The sequence below is a fragment of the Erpetoichthys calabaricus genome, chromosome 13, assembly GCF_900747795.2.
Source record: "Erpetoichthys calabaricus chromosome 13, fErpCal1.3, whole genome shotgun sequence".
Lineage (NCBI taxonomy): Eukaryota > Metazoa > Chordata > Cladistia > Polypteriformes > Polypteridae > Erpetoichthys > Erpetoichthys calabaricus.
In genome coordinates this window covers 12,218,695-12,242,504 of record NC_041406.2, presented here as the reverse complement: position 1 = coordinate 12,242,504, position 23,810 = coordinate 12,218,695, and the positions used below count along the sequence as shown (strand labels likewise).

The following is a 23,810-nucleotide window of genomic DNA, read 5'->3' as shown; positions in this document are numbered from 1 at the left end:
TGGCACCTCTGCAAGAGAACCACCTCTTTCAACCCACGCAAACATATGCAGTTTTTAATATCTGGAAAAGATTTGGGATTAAATTGCTCAGAGATCTTTATATAGACAACATCTTTGCATCCTATGAACAATTACACTCCAAATTTAACTTTTCAGCCACACATTTCTTTCACTATCTTCAAATTAGGAACTCTGTTAAACAGAAACTGCCCGATTTTCCTCATCTTGCACCCTCCTCCATGCCGGAAAAAATACTTAGACTTAGACACCATCTCTGCAATATATAAAATTATCTTGCAGTCCTTCCCTTTTAAATATCCAAGAGGACAATGGGGAAAAGATCTCTTAATCAATATATCAGAAAGGGAGTAGAAAATAGCAATGCACAGAATTCACTCGAGCTCCATATGCGCGAAGCATACAATTATTCAACTCAAAATTATATATCGAGCACATCTGTCTCGCCTAAAACTGTCCAAAATGTTTCCAAGGTGAGATTCAACCTGCGAACGCTGCAATCAAGTCCCTGCTTCACTGGGTCACATGTTCTGGGCCTGCACCAAATTAACATCATTTTGGACCAAAATTTTTAAGTGCCTTTCAGACAGCCTTGGTGTCCCAATCCATCCTAACCCATTAACAGCTGTGTTTGGTGTCCTTCCAGACGGACTTGAATTGGAGAAGGACAAGCAAACGGTGATTGCATTCACTACACTTTTGGCACGCAGACTTATTTTGCTGAAGTGGAAGAATCCTAACTCTCGTCTTTTAAGTCAATGGGTAACCGATGTTTTATACTATTTGAAATTGGAAAAAATCAAATATTCAGTTAGAAGATCTGTACAGAATTTTTTCAAAACCTGGCAGGATCTAATCAATAATATCTTAGAATAAGCTCTTAATGCACCGAGGAAGCAATTATCTCCGCATTTCTTTTTCTTCTCCATTTATCTCTACTGGCCTATTAAACTCATCAATTTAGGTATGTTTACAAGCCTTAAGTTCTACCCCGTTGGCCATGCTCTCTCTCTCAGGGGTGGGGGGCGACTTGTTTTCAATCCTATCTTTTGTAAAAATTGATCTATTTGTATGGAATGATTACAATAAAATTAATAAAATTAAAAAAAAAAAAAAAGAAATGCATTAAAGTGTGTATGTTACATTTTACAGATAAATCGTTAACTTAATTTAAATAATGAATACACTTAATAATTACACATGTTGTGGCTGTACGGCCTGCCTCGCAGGGAGTCCCATTCCTTGTGTCCCCTGGAGTTTTCATGTTTTCCTGGTGGGTTTCCATAACGTGCTCTGGTTTGCTTCCAAGGACATGCAGGTTTCGGGATTTGGTGACGCTAAAATGATGCTAGTGTGTGTGTGTGTGTGTGTGTGTGTGGGTGCTTGTGCCCCGTCCAGGGATTTTGTTTCTTTCTCCCACCCGATGCTTGCTGGAATGGGTGCATCCCTGGTTTGATGGATGTAATCATTAAACATCCTTTTCAGAGATATTGTGGTAAGGCGTCCTCGGAATTTAATGGATGTTTCAGGCAATTCACAACACAGCGAAGCCAAATGTTTTCTCACCATGATGATATCTCGCACTGCCACCTGGTGGAATCTTCCAGGGCGTGCGCAAGTATAAACAGTACAACACTTGCATAGCAGTAGTGTCCGCTGGAGCACACGTCACGTGAATTATAAACCTGGCCTTAGAGTTTCTGACCCTAGCTGAATGGGCAGCCTAAGCACACAAATAGTGGGAGACCCACTATAGCATCTGCTTCCTTGTGGTGTGAGAAAAGATACATTTACTAGAGCTAAACCAAACAAACAGGGCCAATCCATACCCAGATATGGCCCATACAATAACACCATACAACTGAAAAGGACGGCTGACTGCCAAATAACATGCTACCTGACGGGTGGCAGTGCCATACAAATGCCTTCCAAGTATGGCAAGTTCACGCTAAATCTCTGCCTCTTTTCTCTTTTTTCCCATTCTGTCGTGATACAACACACTCGAGACCTCCAACAGAAGAGCGTCTCTTTTGCACTCACCTGTATAAAGGGCCAGAGCCCCCACAGTGATAAACTCCGGCTCCGAGTTGATCTCCAGCTCCAGGTCTCTATAATAAAGAATCTGGGATTCAAATTCTGAAAGCAAAGGGTTTCCCGTAATGAACTTTTTAATCGTTTCTTCTCTTTCCTTTTGCCATATATGATGATAACAGCTAAAACGCTCCAGTGCCGTGAGAACTTCCTGTAGGGGGTGAAAAAAGAAATACAAAGGATTACAAATATAGGAAGAGCAAAATGAATTTGTTGATCTCTAAAGCAGTAAAAGCCTGGTGGTGGTCATCAAAGTTGGAGGAATTACTCAAAAGTGAACACTTGCATCGATCATTCACTTATCGTTGTGTGCTACACAAACCTGTGACTCCTGATGTCTCTTTAATGTGCCAGCACTCCCATGTGATGGCGTCTTGAACCCGGGACATCGATAGTCACGACCGTGGATGGACTGGGCAATGAGGACACAAAACATTGTGGAAGGTACAAAAGTGTCTGTGCTGTCACACACATGCGCCTTGGGGACAGCTTAAAGGCTCAGGTGGTGGTTAATTCCTCACCAATCCACAAGATGGCACTGTTCAATAACACCTCTTCTTTTCCTCCCTCTACAGACTAGATGATTGACAACCCTCCCACCTCTGACATCACTTCCGTAGTCCATCCCCCTGGACACGCCTTTTCCTGCATGGCCAGTACTTAACCGGAAGTGTCGTCATCTTGGAGCAGTCACTTTGAAACTTGTGAGACTTGGAGGCTGCTCATGCCAGCACTCAATTATTTTGTGTTTTATATTTTTCTATTAATTGTTTCTTGTTGTAAAGAGAGCAAAACCAAGGAACTGCTTATTGAGTTTCGCCTCAACAAAGAGCCTCTGTGTCTGGTCACCATTCAAGGAGTAAGATGCAGAGGAGGTCCACTCCTACATATACTTGGGGGTCCACATTAATGACAGGCTGGACTGGTCTCAGAACACAGAGGATCTATTGAAGAACTGGCAGAGGAGGCTCTTTTTTCTTAGGAGACTGCAATCCTATAACTCTTTCAGGGCGGATGTCGACTTTTGTCGAAATTCAGGGGTTAGAGGACGGTAATCTGCAACAAATCACGCCGTTTCATTTTAGTTCGACTCTGTTTACTAGAAGGAAAGTTAGCGTCGTTGATTTTACCTCAGTTCCTTGCATGTGCATGAATAGCAAAGAACCTTTAAAATGGTATTGACATCTGGCGAGTGACCAAAGTGAACGTGCAAAGCACAATATTCTGTGGACGACGTTTTGCATGTTATCGCTGAATCGGACTCTGATTTTGATGCAAGTGATCTGGGGATGGAAATCGAGAACGAAAGTGAGGTACCAGCATCAGCTGATTGTGATGCTGAACACATTTGTGCAGCTGATGTCCCACAGCAGCGTTTGCCTGGGAGGACCGCCATTTACAATGACAAGAGGTACAAATCAGATTGTGTCACACTGCGACTGCCACCACTGCCAACCTGCCATATAAAGACCGCCAGGCAGCTGGCCCGCCACGCATTCCTGCTGGCCATCGAGCCACCCACCGCCCTCCCACTGCTGCCAGGGACACCGAACAAGTGACAATAGCAGCAGCAGCACACAATAGCCGACATTTTATATTTATTTATGGGTGACACCATTGCTTTGTGTGCTTTTAAGAAAATTGAGTTTTTTGGAACAAAATATTCAGCCCTCAAAGAGTTAATGTGGGAAGTGACATCCTTCACATCTTCTACAACTCTTCTGATGGTCAGTGCGACTTTCTACTCTGTGTTGTGTTGGGCTGGTAACATCACCTCAAGAGTGGCCCACCAAACCAGCAAGCTAATTAAAAGGACTGTCTCATTATAGGACACATTCTGGACACTCCTGGAGGACTTTCAGCCCGACAAATCATTCAGCAGAAATGTGTCAAGAAACACTATGGGGGCTCCTTTATACCAACAGCAATATGCCTATATAGCAAATTACTGGGACTGAGACTGCTAGCTTCTGTAAAAAGTCAAATTTCCCTGGGGACAAGCAAGGAAGTTCCTTAGTTTGTTAGTTCATTCATTCATTTTAGTACATAGTGTCTTTCACATCTATCCATCATATAGTGCCTTTTATGCTATCTATCTATCTGTCTATCTATTATATAGTGTCATTCATGTATATCTATCTATATGTTGTGAAACCCAGGGCACGTAAAGCCACCCTATCCCAGACACAAACAGGCAGGACACCAATTGCACACAGTTTATTTACACAGTGGTACGATCCACAGCACACAAGACACAGAGCACAACACAGTCCCTTTTGCTGCTAGTCCTTCCGCTTCCACTCCTCCTCAGGCTTTGCCCTCTTCCTCCCGACTCTGGCTGTTGACTTCTGGCGACTGGTCCCTTTTTATAGGGCACCCAGAAGGACTCCAGGTGCCCAATGAGCTTCTTCTGGCCGTTTTTCCGGGTGTGACAGAAGTGCAGTCAAATTTAGGCCCCTGAAAATGTTAATGCACCCCCTGGCAGTGACCATGAGCCTTAGCAGGGTTGAGCTCCCATGCTCATGACCCATGGGGGAATCCAAGGGGGCTACCCTCTGTCAGTCTAGGGGAGAAACTGTCCTGGAAATACTCTTTCCCCCGGTCCTTCCATAATCAGGGCGTCCGGCTATCTATCTATCTATCATACAGTGCCTTTCATATCTATCTATCTATATATCTATTATATAGCGCCTGTCATATCTATCTATCTATCTGTCTATCATACAGTGCCTTTCATATCTATCTATCTATCTATCATACAGTGCCTTTCATATCTATCTATCTATATATCTATTATATAGCGCCTTTCATATCTATCTATCTGTCTATCATACAGTGCCTTTCATATCTATCTATATATCTATTATATAGCTCCTTTCATATCTATCTATCATACAGTGCCTTTCATATCTGTCTATCTATCTATCTATCTATCTATCTATCTATCTATCTATCTATCTATCTATCTATCTATCTATCATACAGTGCCTTTCATATCTATCTTTCTATCTATATATCTATTATATAGCGCCTTTCATATCTATCTATCAATCATACAGTGCCTTTCATATCTATCTATCTATCTATCTATCTATCTATCTATCTATCTATCTATTAGGCGGAGTGGTGGCTCTGAGGCTAGGGATCTGCACTGACAATCGGAAGGTTGCCGGTTCGAATCCCGTAAATGCCAAAGGAGACTCTGCTCTGTTGGGCCCTTCAGCAAGGCCCTTAACCTGCAATTGCTGAGCGCTTTGAGTAGTGAGAAAAGCGCTATATAAATGCAAAGAATTATTATTTATTATTATTATATAGCACCTTTCATATCTATCTATCTATCTATCTATCTATCTATCTATCTATCTATCTATCTATCTATCTATCATACAGTGCCTTTCATATCTATCTATATATCTATTATATAGCTCCTTTCATATCTAGCTAGCTATCTATCTATTATATAACACCTTTCATATCTATCTATCTATCATACAGTGCCTTTCATATCTATATATCTATATATATATCTATTATATAGCTCCTTTTATATCTAGCTAGCTATCTATCTATCTATTATATAGCACCTTTCATAGTTATCTAACTATCTGTTATACAGTGCCTTTCATATCTATCTATAATATAGTGCCTTTCATATCTATCTATCTATCTATCTATCTATCTATCTATCTATCTATCTATCTATCTATCTATCTATCTATCTATCTATCTATCTATCTATCCATGACATTCTACTGTCCAGAATGGAGAACATGCTGGGTATCTCTGGCACTGCCCTCCAGTGGTTCAAGTCCTATCTGACTGATAGGCAAGAGTTTGTTAGTCTTGGCAACAGCAGATCCAGCTCAGCGCCAGTCACACAAGGAGTCCCTCAGGGCTCTGTCCTCGGTCCTCTGCTTTTCTGTATTTATATGCTTCCCCTTGACCATACTATCCGTAGCTATGGACTGGGTTATCATTTTTATGCAGACGATACTCAACTCTATTTCAATGTCAAAATTGCAACTTCATCAGAGTTTTCTCAGCTCACAACTTGCCTCAGTGAAATTAAAACCTGGATGGAGCAGAACTCTTTAAAATTAAATTGCAATAAAACTGAACTCCTGCAAATTGGCACTAAAGCGTTACTTAAGAAAATGAACTCCACTTCAGTCCCTCTTGACGGTGATCTCATCAGACCTGCCTCTACTGTAAAGAATCTCGGTGTCATTTTTGATTCCTCCCTTTCTTATTCCGCCCACATAAATCACATTAAGAAACTTTCTTACTTTTACCTCCATCACATTTCCCGTGTTCGCTCCTTCCTCTCCTTTTCTAATGCTGAGAAACTTGTCCCTGCTTTTATCACAACCCGCATCGATTATTGCAACTCGCTGCTGGCAGGTGCCCCTTCTAATCTTCTATCACAGCTCCAATTGATTCAAATTTGTGCTGCAAGAGTCCTTACTTGAACCAGCAGCAGCGAGCACATCATAGCCATCCTGCTTCACCTTCACCAGCTCCCTGTGTCTTACAGGACTGAATTTAAAATTCTATTAAGAACTTACAAAGCTTTAAATGGCCTTACAGTGGAGTGCATCAGTGACCTTCTACATCACTTTCCTCCTGTTTGCCCACTACGGTCCTCTGATTCTGGCTATCTTGTTGTGCCCCACACTAACCTGCACTCTGTGGGTAACAACAGGGCCTCCAGCTGTATAGCACCAGACTTTGTAATGACATCCCAAAATTCATGAGATGAGCCGACTCCATTCATTCTTTTAAAACACAACTTAAAACTCATCTATTTAGGAAGGCTTTTAACTTAACTTAACGTTCTGCCCTTTCTTTCAGTTTACCTCTCTGTCCAGGTGCTCAGGATAATCTGTGTGTCTGTTATGTCACAAATTAGGTTATTTGTTAGGCTTTTTCTTTTAGTATTGAATTTAATATTTTACTCTGGTTTATTGTCCTTTATTCTATTTAATGCTTTGTTATCTGTTTTCATTGTTCTATTTAGGAAAACATTTGTATCCAATGTTACATATACCCTGCTGTTTTTTTTCTAAGACTCTGTGAAGCACCTTGAGCATGGGAAAGGCGCTATATAAATCCATCCATCCATTTTCCAACCCGCTGAATCCGAACACAGGGTCACGGGGGTCTGCTGGAGCCAATCCCAGCCAACACAGGGCACAAGGCAGGAACCAATCCCGGGCAGGGTGCCAACCCACCGCAGGACACACACAAACACTCCCAACACACCAAGCACACACTAGGGCCAATTTAGAATCGCCAATCCACCTAACCTGCATGTCTTTGGACTGTGGGAGGAAACCGGAGCGCCCGGAGGAAACCCACGCAGACACGGGGAGAACATGCAAACTCCACGCAGGGAGGACCCGGGAAGCGAACCCAGGTCTCCTAACTGCGAGGCAGCAGTGCTACCTACTGCACCACCGTGCCGCCCAAAGATAAATATTTAATTTAAAATTCCATGTGTCAACTGCATGATGACTGTAATATATTTGTTTTCATCCATCTATCCATCCATTTTCCAACCCGCTGAATCCGAACACAGGGTCACGGGGGTCTGCTGGAGCAAATCCCAGCCAACACAGGGCACAAGGCAGGAACCAATCCTGGGCAGGGTGCCAACCCATGGCAGGACACACACAAACACACCAAGCACACATTAGGGCCAATTTAGAATCACCAATCCACCTAACCTGCATGTCTTTGGACTGTGGGAGGAAACCCACGCAGACACGGGGAGAACATGCAAACTCCACGCAGGGTGGACACGGGAAGCGAACCCAGACGGGTCTCCTAACTGCGAGGCAGCAGCGCTACCACTGCGCCACCGTGCCGCCCGCTATATAAATAAAATGTATTATTATTATTATTATCTATTATACAGTGCCTTTCATATCTATCTATCTTATTCAGACAATTTTGAAGAGATCTGTTTTCACTTGGACATTAATGGTTCTTTTCTTTTTTAAATCTAGTGTCATTCAATATTGTATAAATATATAATGTGAAAACTTTCAAGAGGAGACTACGTTTCATAGGCATAGTATGCTGAAAATGTAAAGTTTTTAAACAGCTTATCCTCAAGCCACTGAATACTCCTTAATATTGCCAAGGTGAATTAATGAAACAGAGCATAACATGACTTATATTTAAAGCAGTAAAGAAGTATAATCATCCAAAACAAACGTACATCTACCAGATTGCGGCATCTCTTACCTTTTTAGTGGAGTTTATAGATGTGCTCAACACAGACACCAGTTTCACAATTTCCTTGTTTTCTGAGATAACCTTGTAATAATTTTTCGCCTGGAAAGGGGCCATCAGTGTAGCTGACGTTGAGACATCAGACATGCTGCCATCTGAAGGAAAGAAGAAACATCAATATTTCTAGGAATCTTTTAATGAAATATCGAAATACACAACAGCAGCTCTAAAACGTGTACAAGTGGCCTTTACCATGAACGCTCCTGAATGTTGTTTCCCCGTCATCTGAGTCGCTGTCTCTGTTGTCGTGCTTTAGAGCTGCAATCTTTCTTTCGTTCATTCTCTTCTAAAGTTGAAAAATGAAAAACATGGTATATAAGCGTTATGATAAATATGTCTTGAATATAAAATTTTTCAATTAAAATACAGAGCAATGGAAACAAACTGAAACAAGGGTGCCACTATTTCATTGAAAAGATCAGGTCACATGTACCGTCGCCAGCCAACCTCAATCTACAAAATAAATGGCATCCCAAGCACCAACTCACTCAGCATGCTAACCCATTTCTCAAAAGCCTCTGAACACGGCTGGCAGCACACCACACATGATTTCTCAGCTGGTGAGTCGTGGCAAGCATGTGCTTTATTCCTCAGATTTATAACTTGGGTTACTTTAACTGTAAGCATTTCTTCCAACTTAATAAAAGGACAAGTGTCTATGTGTTCTTCGGGTTGCTATGTCTCTGTCATCCTAGCAGACGGCACATCACAAGCATTTGCAGTTGTGCAATTAAATACTACAAATGTTTTTGATGGCACCATCTGTTGGAATGACAAGTGAAATGCATTTTATTGAAATATGCATTACAAAATACATTCCAGTAGATGGTCCACTAGAAGCATCAATGCTAAGGTCTACATTGGTACACGTAGTACAATTAGTCTTAATTTAACAGATTTAATTTAAACGGACAAGTATGGTGGTGCCTCAGTGTTAACATTTGCAGCGCACCATGCAATGCATATGCCCTGTAGTATGCCATTCACCATGAGATTTGTAAAAGCAGTGATAATGCTTGTAATGCGCCATCTGTTGGAATGATAAACGTAATGCACTTCATTACTAAAAATATCTGTGATGTGCCATCCGTTGGAATGACAAATGCAATGCATTTGATTACAATATGCATTACAAAATACATTCCAGGAGATGGTGCACTAGACGTATCAATGCTAAGGTCTACATTGGTACACGTAGTACAATTAGTCTTAATTTAACAGATTTAATTTAAACGGACAAGTATGGTGGTGCCTCAGTGTTAACATTTGCAGCGCACCATGCAATGCATATGCCCTGTAGTATGCCATTCACCATGAGATTTGTAAAAGCAGTGATAATGCTTGTGATGCGCCATCTGTTGGAATGATAAACGTAATGCACTTCATTACTAAAAATATCTGTGATGTGCCATCCGTTGGAATGACAAATGCAATGCATTTGATTACAATATGCATTACAAAATACATTCCAGGAGATGGTGCACTAGACGTATCAATGCTAAGGTCTACATTGGTACACGTAGTACAATTAGTCTTAATTTAACAGATTTAATTTAAACGGACAAGTATGGTGGTGCCTCAGTGTTAACATTTGCAGCGCACCATGCAATGCATGTGTCCTGTAGTATGCCATTCACCATGAGATTTGTAAAAGCAGTGATAATGCTTGTAATGCGCCATCTGTTGGAATGATAAACGTAATGCACTTCATTACTAAAAATATCTGTGATGTGCCATCCGTTGGAATGACAAATGCAATGCATTTGATTACAATATGCATTACAAAATACATTCCAGGAGATGGTCCATTAGAACCATCAATGCTAAGGTCTACATTGGTACAGGTAGTACAATTAGTCTTAATTAATGCATTTAATTTAAATGGAGAAGTACAGTCATGGCCGAAATTATCGGCACCCCTGGAATTTTCCCAGAAAATGCACCATTTCTCCCAGAAAATTGTTGCAATTACAAATGTTTTTGTATATACATGTTTATTTCCTTTATGTGCATTGGAACAACACAAAAAAACAGAAAAAAGCCAAATCTGACATCATGTCACACAGAACTCCAAAAATGGGACGGACAAAATTTTTGGCACCCTTTCAAAATTGTAGGTAAATCGTTTTATTTCAAGCATATGATGCTCGTTTGAACTCACCTGTGGCAAGAAACAGGTGCTGGCAATATAGCAGTCACACCTGAAGCCAGTTAAAATGGAGACAAGTTGACTCAACCTGTCTGTTGTGTGTCTGAGTGTGCCACACTAAGCATGGAGAACAGAAAGAAGAGCAGAGAATTGTCTGAGGACTTGAGAACAAAAATTGTGGAAAAATATCAACAATCTCAAGGCTACAAGTCCATCTCCAGAGATCTTCATGTTCCTTTGTCCACTGTGCGCAACATAATCAAGAAGTTCACGACACATGGCACTGTAGCTAATCTCCCTGGACGTGGACGGAAGAGAAAAATTGATAAAAGACTGCAACGAAGGATAGTCCGAATGGTGGATAGACAACCCCAATCAACTTCAAAACATATTCAAGCTGTTCTGCAGACTCAGGGTGCAACAGTGTCAGCTCAAACTATCCATCGACATCTGAACGAAGTGAAACGCTATGGCAGGAGAGCCAGGAGGACCCCACTGCTGACACAGAAACATAAAAAAGCCAGACTGGAGTTTGCCAAAACGTACTCAAGGAAGCCAAAATCCTTCTGGGCGAACGTCTTGTGGACAGATGAGACCAAGGTAGAGCTTTTTGGTAAAGCTCATCATTCTACTGTTTACAGAAAACGAAATGAGGCCTACGAAGAAAAGAACACAGTACCTACAGTCAAACATGATGGAGGTTCTAAGATGTTTTGGGGATGTTTTGCTGCCTCTGGCACTGGATGCCTTGACTGTGTGCAAGGCATCATGAAATCTGAAGACTACCAAAAGATATTGGGGCGCAATGTAGGGCCCAGTGTCAGAAAGCTGGGTCTGCGTCAGAGGTCATGGGTGTTCCAGCAGGACAATGACCCCAAACATACCTCCTAAAAGCACTCAGAAATGGTTGAAGATAAAGCAATGGAGAGTTCTGAAGTGGCCAGCATTGAGTCCAGATCTAAATCCGATTGAACACTTATGGAGAGATCTCAAAATTGCTGTTGGGAGAAGGCGCCCTTCAAATCTGAGAAACCTTGAGCAGTTTGCAAAAGAAGAGTGGTCGGAAATTCCAGTTGAGAGGTGTAACAAGCTTGTTGATGGTTATAGGAAGTGCTTGATTTCAGTTATTTTTTCCAAAGGGCGTGCAACCAAATATTAAGTAGAGGGTGCCAATAATTTTGTCCAGCCCGGTTTTTGAGTTTTGTGTGAAATGATGTCAGATTTGGCTTTTTTTCTCTGTTTTTTTGTGTTGTTCCAATGCACATAAAGAAAATAAACATGTGTATACCAAAACATTTGTAATTGCAACAATTTTCTGGGAGAAATGGTGCATTTTCAAGGAAAATTCCAGGGGTGCCGATAATTTCGGCCATGACTGTATGGTGGTGCCTCAGCATTAACATTTGCAGTGCACCATGCAATGCATATGTCCCTGTTGTATGCCGTTCGGTATGGGATTCATAAAAGCAGTGATAATGCTTGTGATGGGACATCTGTTGGAATGATAAATGCAATGCATTACATTACTAAAAATATCTGTGATGTGCCATCTGTTGGAATGAAAAAAAACACATTTCATTACTATATAGATTACAAAATACATTTCAGTAGATGATGTACTGCTAACAATAACACTAATGTCTACTGATTACTTACTTACTGATTACAACAGGCAGCCTAACTATGAAATAAAATGAAACAAGCATGGTGGTGGTCTTTGGTGCTAGCAGTGATTTGATGAGTATCAAGAAACGAGAGCCATTATCAAGATTTTGGATGACTACCTTTATTCTGATGTTTACAATTGGTAGTCTAAGATCCAACACCACCCAGTGTGTGGTGAGATGATAAAAAGGGAGCGCAACTTCTGCAGAAAGTGTTGAATTCATTTCATGGCCTATATAGTGCCTTTCAGATATCCCATTAACGTTTTGTTCATTGACTAAGTAACTGATGACTTAACAGTGACTATAGTTGATATTTCCACACCTAACGTTTAAGTGGTCATTACTTACAAATGCAATAGACAGTCACATTTAGGGTGCCCTCTGTCACCAATACTGTGCATAATTTTAATGGACAGAATTTCTATGCACAGCCAAGGGGTAGAGAGGTGACACTTCAGTGACCACAGGATGAGATCTCTACTCTTTGCAGATGATGTGGTACTTTTGGCTGCACTGAGTGGTTACCTCAGGTGCACCCTGGGGTGGGATGAGGATCAGCACCTCAAAGGTCATGGTTCTCAGCCAGAAAAGAAGGGAGTGCCCTGACCAGATTGAAGAGGAGATGTGACCTCAAGTGGAGAAGGTTGTAGTATCTCAGCATCTTGTTTGTGAGCGAAAGAAGAAAGGAGCAGGAAATCAACTGGCAGACTGGAGCACAGTGTCCTGTGGATGTCATACTGGTCAGTCGTGGTGAAGAGAGAGCTCAACAGAAAGACAAAGCTCTTGGTTTACCAGTCGGTCTGCGTTGCCACCCTCACCTATGACCACAAGCTTTGGGAAGTGACAGAGAGAGCAAGATTGGAGATGCACGTGGCAGAAGTGAGTTCATTTCGTATGCCAAGGGAAGCAGGGAGTGAGAGATCAACAGGCGGATCAGAGAGGTGTCCGGTCAGTCGTGGTGAAGAGAGAGATGTGTCAAAAGGCGACGCTCTCGATTTACCGGTCTACGTTCTTACTCTCACCTATGGTCACGAGCTTTGGGAAGTGACAGAAAGAACTAGATCGTTGATACAGGTGGCAGAAACGAGATCCTCTCATCAGGGCCATCTTAACTGCATTATAGGCCCCTGGGCAAAGCAGTGCACTGGGACCCCTACCTACACAACCACTCAGCAAGTCACAACATACATAGATTAGCATGGGGCCCCCCGGGCAACTGCCCAGCATGCCCACGTGTTAAGACAGCCCTGCCTTTCATAGGGCATCTAGGCTCAGTACTGAGGATGGAGTGAAGAGGGCAGACATTCAGGAGGAGCACAAAGGAGAGCTGCTGCTCCTCCACATTGAAACAAGCATGTTGATGTGGTTCAGGCATCTGCTTAGAATGCCCCAGTCCAGAAGTGTTAAGGGCATACCCGTCCAAGTGGAGACCTCAGGGCAGACACGGGACATCCTGGAGACATTATATCTCCTAGATGGCGTGGGAATAGAGAAGGTCTGGACATCTTTGCTTAGACTGCTGCCCCTATGACCCAGACCTGGATAAGTTGTAGAAAAATGATGGATGGATGGATGGATTTAAGGCACCTCTCTGCCAAAAATGTAACACCAGCACTGAATACAACTGAATAGTTTAACGGTAATATTTTAAGTCCTGATGTCCTCTTCTCATAACACAGATCTTATAAAAGTCATCTGTTTCTGCTCAGTTTTGTTTCCTTCATGTCTACAGTGCTAACATCTGGCAGACGATATCCTCTCCGGATTCCCACCTTAGATATCCTTTCCTTGCTCCACTGCCCGACTCCTTTAGGGACGCTAATGATGTACTCCACTGCGCGGTTCAAAGCCTGCTGCACCTCATCCAGGGGCGGCACCATACTAATATTAGGGATGGACAAGGCAATGTTGGTTCTAAAGATGGGCTGTCCCGAGCTTTTTTGCTTGCTGGCAGGATCATTCTCTGCTGGGAGAATAGGAAGAAAAGACACAAGTCACAACCTTTATCCTCGTCATGTTTACTAGCAACACAAATGTAAAATAACAAAATAATGCTGAAATCTTCACAAGTTATTTTTGCCATATCTCCCTATTCCCTTGGTTTTGGAAAGATTTGATGGGATAGGTAGACTTTGTTATCCCAGAGGGAAATGCCTTTGCTGCAGAAAGTTATGAAGTGGGGTAGTCTCGCTGAAGCCGGCCATACTGGAGACAACCAGGAGTGAATTGCTTAAAAGTGGGCGGGAACAATTAGACGGCTCACTGAGTGCCACATTTCTAAACCAATCCAAGACCTCATGAAGGTGGTGCTTAAAGTAGGGATGGGGATTTAGACCTGCAAAGATCAGAGGTGCTCTTGATGACCTGGTCTGACAGAGAGGAAGCTTCTGTGTACAATGAACATTAGAACACTCTGGACGAGAACAGACCACTCAGCCCAACAAAGCTCGCCAGTCCTCTCCACTTATTTCTTCCAAAATAACATCAAGTCGAGTTTTGAAAGTCCCTAAAGTCTTACTGTCCACCACACTACTTGGTCGCTTATTCCAAGTGTCTATCGTTCTTTGTGTAAAGAAAAACTTCCTAATGTTTGTGTGAAATTTCCCCTTAACAAGTTTACAACTCTGTCCCCGTGTTCTTGATGAACTCATTTTAAAGTCAACGTCTCGATCTGCTGGACTAATTCCCTTCATACTTTTAAACACTTCACTCAGATCACCTCTTAATCTTCTTTTGCTTTAACTGTAAAGGCTCAGCTCTTTTAATCTTTCCTCATAACTCATCCCCTGTAACCCTGAATCAGCCTAGTTGCTCTTCTCTGGACCTTTTCTAGTGCTGCTATGTCCTTTTTGTAGCCTGGAGACCAAAACTGCACACAGGACACCAGATGAAGCCTCACCAGTGTGTTATTAAGGTTGAGCAGAACCTCCTGTGACTTGTACTCCACACATCAAGGCACTATATAACCTGACATTCTGTTAGCCTTCTTAATGTCTTCTGCACACTGTCTGGAAGTCGATAGCTTAGAGTCCACTACGACTCCTAAATCCTTTTCACAAGGTGGACTCTCGATTTCCCAACCTCCCATTGTGTACTCAAACCTCACATTTTTACTTCCTATGTGTAATTCTTTACATTTACTGACATTAAATTTCATCTGCCATAAATCTGCCCAAGCCTGTATGCTATCCAAGTCCTTCTGTGATGATATAACAGATTCCAAATTATCTGCTAATCCACTTATCTTGGTATCATCTGCAAATTTAACCAGCTTGTTACTTATATTACTATCTAAATCATTTCCTTATACCCTAAGTTCTTGTCTATAAGCCGCGGCTTATCTAAGGAAAAAAATTGTGAAAATGAAAAAATAGAATATCGGCTTATACATAAATCCGGTTTATACAGTAATCCCTCCTCCATCGCGGGGGTTGCGTTCCAGAGCCATCCGCGAAATAAGAAAATCCGCGAAGTAGAAACCATATGTTTATATGGTTATTTTTATATTCTCATGCTTGGGTCACAGATTTGCGCAGAAACACAGGAGGTTGTAGAGAGACAGGAATGTTATTCAAACACTGCAAACAAACATTTGTCTCTTTTTCAAAAGTTTAAACTGTGCTCCATGACAAGACAGAGATGACAGTTCAGTCTCACAATTAAAAGAGTGCAAACATATCTTCCTCTTCAAAGGTGTGCGTGTCAGGAGCAGAGAATGTCACATAGATAGAGAAAACAATCTCTAGCAAACAAATCAATGGTGCTGTTTGGCTTTTAGGTATGCGAAGCACCGCAGCACAAAGCTGTTGAAGGCGGCAGCTCACACCCCCTCCGTCAGGAGCAGGGGAGAGAGAGAGAGAGAGAGAGAGAGAGAGAGAGAGAGAGAGAGAGAGAGAGAGAGAGACTGAGTTTGTTTTTCAGTCAAAAATCAATACGTGCCCTTCGAGCTTTTAAGTATGCGAAGCACTGTGCAGCATGTCTTTTCAGGAATCAGCTTTACAAAAGATAGCAACGTGAAGATAATCTTTCAGCATTTTTAGATGAGTGTCCCTGTCGTCTAGGTGTGCGAACAGCCCCCCTGCCCAATCCCCATACGTCAGGATCACAGATAGTCAGCGCAAGAGTGAGAGAAAAGTAAGCAATCTAACTTCTCAGCCATCTGCCAATAGCGTCCCTTGTATGAAATCAACTGGGCAAACCAACTGAGGAAGCATGTACCAGAAATTAAAAGACCCATTGTCCGCAGAAATCCGCGAACCAGCAAAAAATCCGCGTTATATATTTAAATATGCTTACATATAAAATCACAATTTAAATGACCGCTACGCACGCGTGTTGACTCGGCGACGCTCAGAGCAAAAAGAACGCGCTCCGGCAGCTCCAACCGCGCCATGCGGGGAGTGAGAGAGACGCCAATATCTCACACTCTCTCCCCCCTTAAAGAAATTAAATGGGTGCGAGTGAGACCACTGACCTCCCTCTCTTCTATTAGTTATAGGTTATAGTACGTTCGGCTTATCCATGAGTCCGGCTTATCTATAATAAGATTTTATTTTAAAAATTCGTATGATTTTTGGTCTCCGGCTTATACACAAGTCCGGCTTATAGACAAGAACCTAGGGTATTAGAAATAGCAGCGGCCCTAGCACTGCCCCCTGCTGGTCACACTCTTAACATCGGCCAATTCTGATGGTGTGCTCACCCCATCACCCTCTACTTCCTGTGTCTGAGCCAATTCTGCACCCATCTAAAAACATCACCATGAACTGCCACTTCTTTTAGTTTGATGCCCAACCTCTCATGTGGCACCTTATCAAATGCTTATTGAAAGTCCAGATCAATAATATCATCTCCTCCACTTTGGTCGTATCCTTTTGTTGCCTCCTCATAAAATTCCAGCATGTTAGTAAAACACGACCTCCCTCTTCTGACCCCATGCTAACTGTTCCTAATAACTCCTGTACTTGTTGCTCAATCGTATCCTTAATAATTCCTTCCATTAATCTTCCTGTGATGCATGTTGAAGAGTCAAAAAGATTCCTAACAAAAAGACATATTAGACATATAAATGTGTGTCATGTGTGCAGAGAGCACATCCATCCATCCATCCATCCATTATCCAACCCGCTATATCCTAACTACAAGGTGACGGGGATCTGCTGGAGCCAATCCCAGCCAACACAGGGTGCAAGGCAGGAAACAAACCCCAGGCAGGGTGCCAGCCCACCACAGGGCGCGTGCACACACACACACACACCAAGCACACACACTAGGGACAATTTAGAAGTGCCAATGCACCTAACCTGGATGTCTTTGGACTGTGAGAGGAAACCCACGCAGACATGGGGAGAACATGCAACTCCACGCAGGGAGGATCCGGGAAGTGAACCAGGGTCTCCTAGCTGTGAGGCAGCTGCGCTACCCACTGCGCCACCATGCTGCCCAAGAGCACATTACACGTTTTAAAAATAAACATAACCTGATGCAAGGGAAAAACCTTTCTGTAGCCTCAGATTATACATTGGCATTCGACGTCATCAATGGATGAGTGATAAACATGAACGATATGCCGTCCCCGGTGCCGTGTGTGCTTTCACCAATTCAGGTTTAACGACAATAGTTTAGGAGTAGATGTGAGCTTGAAATAATTGGCAGCCATATACAAGAAAATATGAACAGCATGTCAAACTCCGTCGAAAGGACTGCTGTTAAGGGCGCGGATAATGAAGAACCCCAGGAGATGCAGATTTCAGTGCTCAAAACACCTGAATTTACAAATCTGCCTAACGACACCAGTAAAGCACAGATGAGGCTGCACAACATCCACCTTCTGACTGCGCATTGTGATGGATGGCCAGGTTGAGCTGGGATGTCCCGAGAAGGAAAAGATGGGGGAAGGCAGCAATTTTTAATAATAATAATAATTCTTTGCATTTATATAGTGTTTTTCTCACTACTCAAAGCGCTCAGCAATTTCAGGCTAAGGGCCTTGCTCAAGGGCCCAACAGAGCAGAGTCCCTTATGGTGTTTACGGGATTCAAACCGGCAACCTTACGATTGCCAGTGCAGATCCCTAGCCTCAGAGCCACCACTTCCGCCAGTTTTTGGACACTGCCTCCCCCAAGACACTAAATAGCAGCTCCCCTGGAGTACAGCAGTACTCCGGATTCCTGCAGGGCATCCTGGGACTTGGAGTTGGGTTTCACAGCCCTGTTGGGTGCTGTGGGTGCCGCCAGGGGGAGCTGTCAAAGGACCGGGGGAGTCATACTTTCCCTATAGCCCAGAAGTACTAATGGATCACGTGGACTGGAGCCCCGAAGTACTTCTGGGCTGACTAAAGAATCTGAGTTCTCCATCTGACCTGGAAGTGCTGGAAAATCAGGTGGAAGGAAGAACAGGAGCACTTCCGGGTCAAGGACTATATAAAGGACTGCTGAAGACCCAGCAGGCGAGCCTGAGTCGTGAGGAGGTGGACAACACTTGCTGGGAGGTGTGGAAGAGAAGAATATTGGGCTTTATTGCTGAACTTTGGAGGCACTGTGTGGGAAGAAGAAATAATAAAATACTTCTTGGTGCTTTTTAACCTGTGTCCAGAATGTCTGTCTGTTGGGTTTAAAAGGGGCAATAGTGCCACCTGGCATCCATCAAATTTACAGGGTCTACACAAACAATTAAACAAATTGAACATTATTGTCTAATTAGAAATGCAAACATGCAGTGGCAAAATGGTTGCAGCGTTTCTAACACATCACAACACCCCAGATGCTACACCGCAACCTCCTGCTGTCTCTCAATGACTTACCTTTTGAAAAGGCCACTAAAATCAAACCCAATGAAAGAGAAAATGAGGAGACCAGCAAGAGAATATTAAACTGCAGACTCAGGGTCTGATCACTCTGATAAGGAAGCTGAAACCTCACATGGCCTCCGCTGCTTGCCTTAATTTCCCACACATGTCAGATCCAAGGTCACAGAACCTGAGTCACGCTCCAGGCACGGAGCCAAGGCCCAAGAGTTCAACCCTGAACAACGAGAACTACAGGAACTTGACAGAAATCCACAGCAAGGAACATCAATGGAACAGAGACAAGGACTGAACATGAAGACCAGAGTGGCAGAACCCCTGGTGGGAAAGATTGATGACCCAGCGGAGCCCACAAATGGTCTGGGAGACCTGAAAACAGAACAAGAGACTAACAGAGAGGGACAGACTTCAAGAAGATCAGCTCGTACTGTCAAACCCACCTACCACAGACTGGGGTAGCCATCATACCAGCCTTGGAATCCTGGCGCCAATGCAATTATGTGGAATCCTATGTATTTGTTACCAAGCCACACAATACTGTAGTCGTATATCCACGGACCCGAATGCTTATCTAAAGTCTGTTTGCTGTTGTTATGTCATATAGTGATGCAAAAGTTAAAATGGCAGAAAGATATCATAATAGACAGAGGAACTTCTCCAACATGTAGAGCCCATTAGCTATGATGTCTGTCTGTCTGTCTTTATCCACTGCCACCATCAAATTAATGGATAGTTCAGCTTCAATACTTAAAAGTAAATATGCAATACAGTAAATAATTTTTCTTGCTGTAGACAAAAATGCTAATGCTGGTGCTCAAAAATAGATGGTCTTTAGAAAAATTTGAACGCACCAACCCAGTCCTTCTCTTAGGCCTTCCTCTTCTCCTCTTCCCTGGCAGCTCTATCCTTAGCACCCTTCTCTCATTATACCCAGCATCTCTCCTATGCACATGTCCAAACCAGCGCAATCTCGCCTCTCTGACTTTGTCTCCCAACCGTCCCACCTGAGCTGATCCTCTAATGTCCTCATTTCTAATCCTGTCCATCCTCGTCACACCCAATGCAAATCTTAGCATCTTTAACTCTGCCACCTCCAGCTCTGTCTCCTGCTTTCTGGTCAGTGCCACCGTCTTCAACCCATATATCATAGCTGGTCTCACTACTGTCCTGTAGACCTTCCCTTTCACTCTTGCTGATACCCGTCTGTCACAAATCACTCCTGACACTCTTCTCCACCCATTCCACCCTGCCTGCACTCTCTTCTTCACTTCTCTTCCACAATCCCCATTACTCTGTACTGTTGATCCCAAGTATTTGAACTCATCCACCTTTGCCAAATCTACTCCCTGCATCCTCACCATTCCACTGACCTCCCTCTCATTCACACACATGTATTCTGTCTTGGTGGTCCTACTGACCTTCATTCCTCTCGTCTATACAGCATATCTCCACCTCCCCAGGGTCTCCTCAACCTGCTCCCTACTATCGCTACAGATCACAATGTCATCAGCAAACATCATAGTCCAGTGGGACTCCTGTCTAATCTCGTCTTTCAACCTATCCATCACCATTGCAAATAAGAAAGGGCTCAGAGCTGAATCCTGATGTTATCCCATCTCCATCACTCCTACCGCAGACCTCGCCACGGTCACACTTCCCTTGTACATATCCTGTACAACTCTTACGTACTTCTCTGCCACTCCCGACTTCCTCATGCAATACCACAGCTCCTCTTGAGGCACCCTGTCATATGCTTTCTCCAGATCCACAAAGACGCAATGCAACTCCTTCTGGCCTTCTCTATACTTCTCCATCAACACACTCAGAGCAAACATCTCATCTGTGGTGCTCTTTCTTGGCATGAAACCATCCTGCTGCTCACTAATCATCACCTCCCTTCTTAACTGAGCTTCCACTACTCTTCCCCATAACTTCATCCTGTGGCTGATCAATTTTACCCATCTGTAATGGTACTAAGAAATTGAAATGCTGTAATTCCACACTGTTGACAGTGATGCCACTTACAATTAGGGGAGAAGGAGGTAAAGAGTATCTCCTACAATCCAAAAATTAATTCTCTAAGTATTTAAGTTATGATTTTTGAGGCAGCTGATCCACCTTTCTCCAATATGGCACCCCCCAACCCTCCTGGTCTAATATCATGCCAATAAGGGTTGTGTCATCAGCTAACTTTTATGAGTCTGACAGATTTGTGGTCCCCTAGAATTGGAGTATAACCATCATTTATCAATGCCAGGGAGAATAAACAAAATAATTTTGAGGTGCCAAAGATTAAGCCAATTTGGTTATTCCAGCTGATGGTAAAAGAAACCCCATCCCACCTGCCGGAGCAAGCAAATTGAACTAAAATCAACCACATGTGATGGACTATGAAAAGCAATTAGTTAATCTGATGAACTCACCCAAAAAATGGATTACAGACGATGAATAGATGCGCTTGCGTATGGACTCCAGTGTGTTGCGGGTGACTTTGAGCAGGGCGTCGACATTACGATGGTTGAAATGGGACAACAGTTCTTGGGCCTCCTCCTCGAGCACTTCAGCTATGTCCTTCCTCTTTTTCTTGGTCAGAGGGGAAACTGGCCCAGGTGTTATAAGGTTGACATTCCGAGAAAACAATCGAGTCTCAGTCTTCGGTTCTTCTTCACCTTGAAAAGTAAAAAAAAAATGCTTTCAGATATTTGAGTTGAGTTCTCTTTCACAGTAATGAGTGGGGTCTGCAGATGTCAATTTTTGAATTTAGGACATCCCTCATTTTGTAAATATGGTGGGAGAGAAAGAGAGCAAGCTATTTCTGATCTGTCCCTTTTATCCCTACAATTGTAAGTCCCAACACAACAACAGGCATCATAGCCATAACTCCTGGAAATATTGTACATTAAGGCTAAAGCTATCATATGTAATAATGTACTACCTTAATTTAAGACTATAAAATGACAATAGAAGTTCAGAAGCAGTGTCTCTATGACCAAACAGTGAACGTTGTGAGCTGGAATGTCAAAGGTCTCAATCACGAATTAAAGAGGAAGAAAGTATTTTCTCACCTAACAAGTCTAAATGGCAAGATATAATTTTTACAGGAGACTCACTTAATAAGCAAGGATTGATTTTGATTGCAAAAAGATTGGACTGGCCAAATATTCCACTCCAGCTATACAAAAAAAAAAAAAAACTAGAGGTGTGGGAGTCTTAATTCACAGAACAATTTCATTTGTAGTATCAGATATAGTGTCTGATCCTGAAGGGCGATATGTCATGGTGAATGGTAATTTATTTAATTGTAAAATGATTTTGATAAATATCTATGTACCCAATGTGGATTTTAGAGACTTCACGCAAAACGTATTTGCATCCATTCCTAACTTGAACACTCATAAAATTACTGTATAATGGCCGGAGAGAGAACATTACAGAATTTTTTTAATGTGTTTTAAATCCAGACCTAGATAGGTCTTCAACTACTGGGGTGATAACATCCAACGCTGAAAAAATAATATTAGCTAAACAAATAGGCTTGATGGACTGAATGGTCTCCTCTCGTCTGTCAAATTTCCAAGGTTCTAACAAATGTTTTGTCCGCAGCATGTGAGTGTGCATAAGAAATACAGACAAGATGAACATGTTATTCTTCGTAACCCAGACAATTTTGAAAACTTGGTAGGGGTCTGAATATGTTTGCAAGGACCCATACTTGGCCACACTCCAGAAACAAACATTTTGGAAAAGGTGAACAAACACAGTTTACAGTTCCTTCTACCAGAAAAGTGCAAGAACTCTCTCTTAGTGCAATCCTCCATTTATCTATTTTTGGGAGCTTAACCAGGTCTGGGTTATGGGGGCAGTAGTCTAAGCAATGATGCCCAGGTGTTCCTCTTTCCACCAACTCCTCTGATAGGATACAAAGGTGTTCCTAGGCCAGCTAGGAGATATAATCTCACCAGCATATCCTGTGTCTGGACAGAAGTCTCCTCCTGGTTGGACAGAGAGGAGTCCAGGGGGCTTCCTAATTAGATGGCCTAACCTCCTCAAATGGATCCTTTCAATGCACACGAGCAGCATAGCTACTTTAAGTTCCTCCAGAATGTCTGTGGTCCTCACCTTATCTTTAACGTTGAGCCCAGACACCCTGCGAAGGAAGCTCATTTCCGTCACTTGTATCCGTGATGTAGTTCTTTTGGTCATTACTGAAGGTTCATGACCACAGGTGAGGACAGGAACGTAGATTAACCCATAAATCAAGAGCTTTGCCTTTAGACTCAACTCTCTACTCACTATGACTGACTGATACAACATCCACATGACCATTGACACTGCTCCGATTCCCCTGTCAATCCCCTACTCCCTTCTTCCCTCACTTGTGAACAAGACCCCAAAATACTCATTGGTTAGCCCTTCATCCCCAACCTGAAGAGGGACCCCTGTTCTGACTGAGCACCATGAGCTCAGACTTGATGGATGAGGTGACGGAGTCATGATCACTCTTATAAGGAAGCTGAAATCTCATATGCCCTCCGCTACTTGCCTTAATTTCCCACACATGTCAGATCCGAGGTCACAGAACCTGGGTAACGCTCCAGGCACAGAGCCAAGGCACAAGAGTTCAACCTTAAACAAAGAGAACTACGGCAACCTGACAGCAATCCACAGCAAGGAACATCAATGGAACAGAGACAAGGGCTGGTAATGGAGACCACGGAGGCAGAACTCCCGGTGGGAAAGACTGATGACCCAGCGGAGCCCACAAATGGTCTGGGAGACCTAG

General features: G+C 42.8%; 1 protein-coding gene and 1 long non-coding RNA gene across 4 annotated transcripts in view; one reads left to right on the top strand and one right to left on the bottom strand.

Moving 5' to 3' along the window:
* The window catches only part of LOC127530043 (uncharacterized), a 454,116-nt gene that overhangs the window by 250,657 nt on the left and 179,649 nt on the right, over positions 1-23,810 (top strand). The window lies entirely within an intron of this gene.
* The window catches only part of dnah5 (dynein, axonemal, heavy chain 5), a 437,381-nt gene that overhangs the window by 251,842 nt on the left and 161,729 nt on the right, over positions 1-23,810 (bottom strand). For 2 of the 3 annotated variants that reach the window (XM_051935611.1, XM_051935613.1), the window contains exons 19-23: positions 21,451-21,696; positions 13,995-14,188; positions 8,599-8,692; positions 8,359-8,501; positions 2,059-2,260 (exon numbers count right to left, since the gene is read on the bottom strand). In XM_051935611.1, the coding sequence (XP_051791571.1) occupies positions 2,059-2,260; positions 8,359-8,501; positions 8,599-8,692; positions 13,995-14,188; positions 21,451-21,696 (879 nt within the window). The remainder of the gene's footprint in view (positions 1-2,058; positions 2,261-8,358; positions 8,502-8,598; positions 8,693-13,994; positions 14,189-21,450; positions 21,697-23,810) is intronic. The other variant, XM_051935612.1, reaches the window with a different exon arrangement.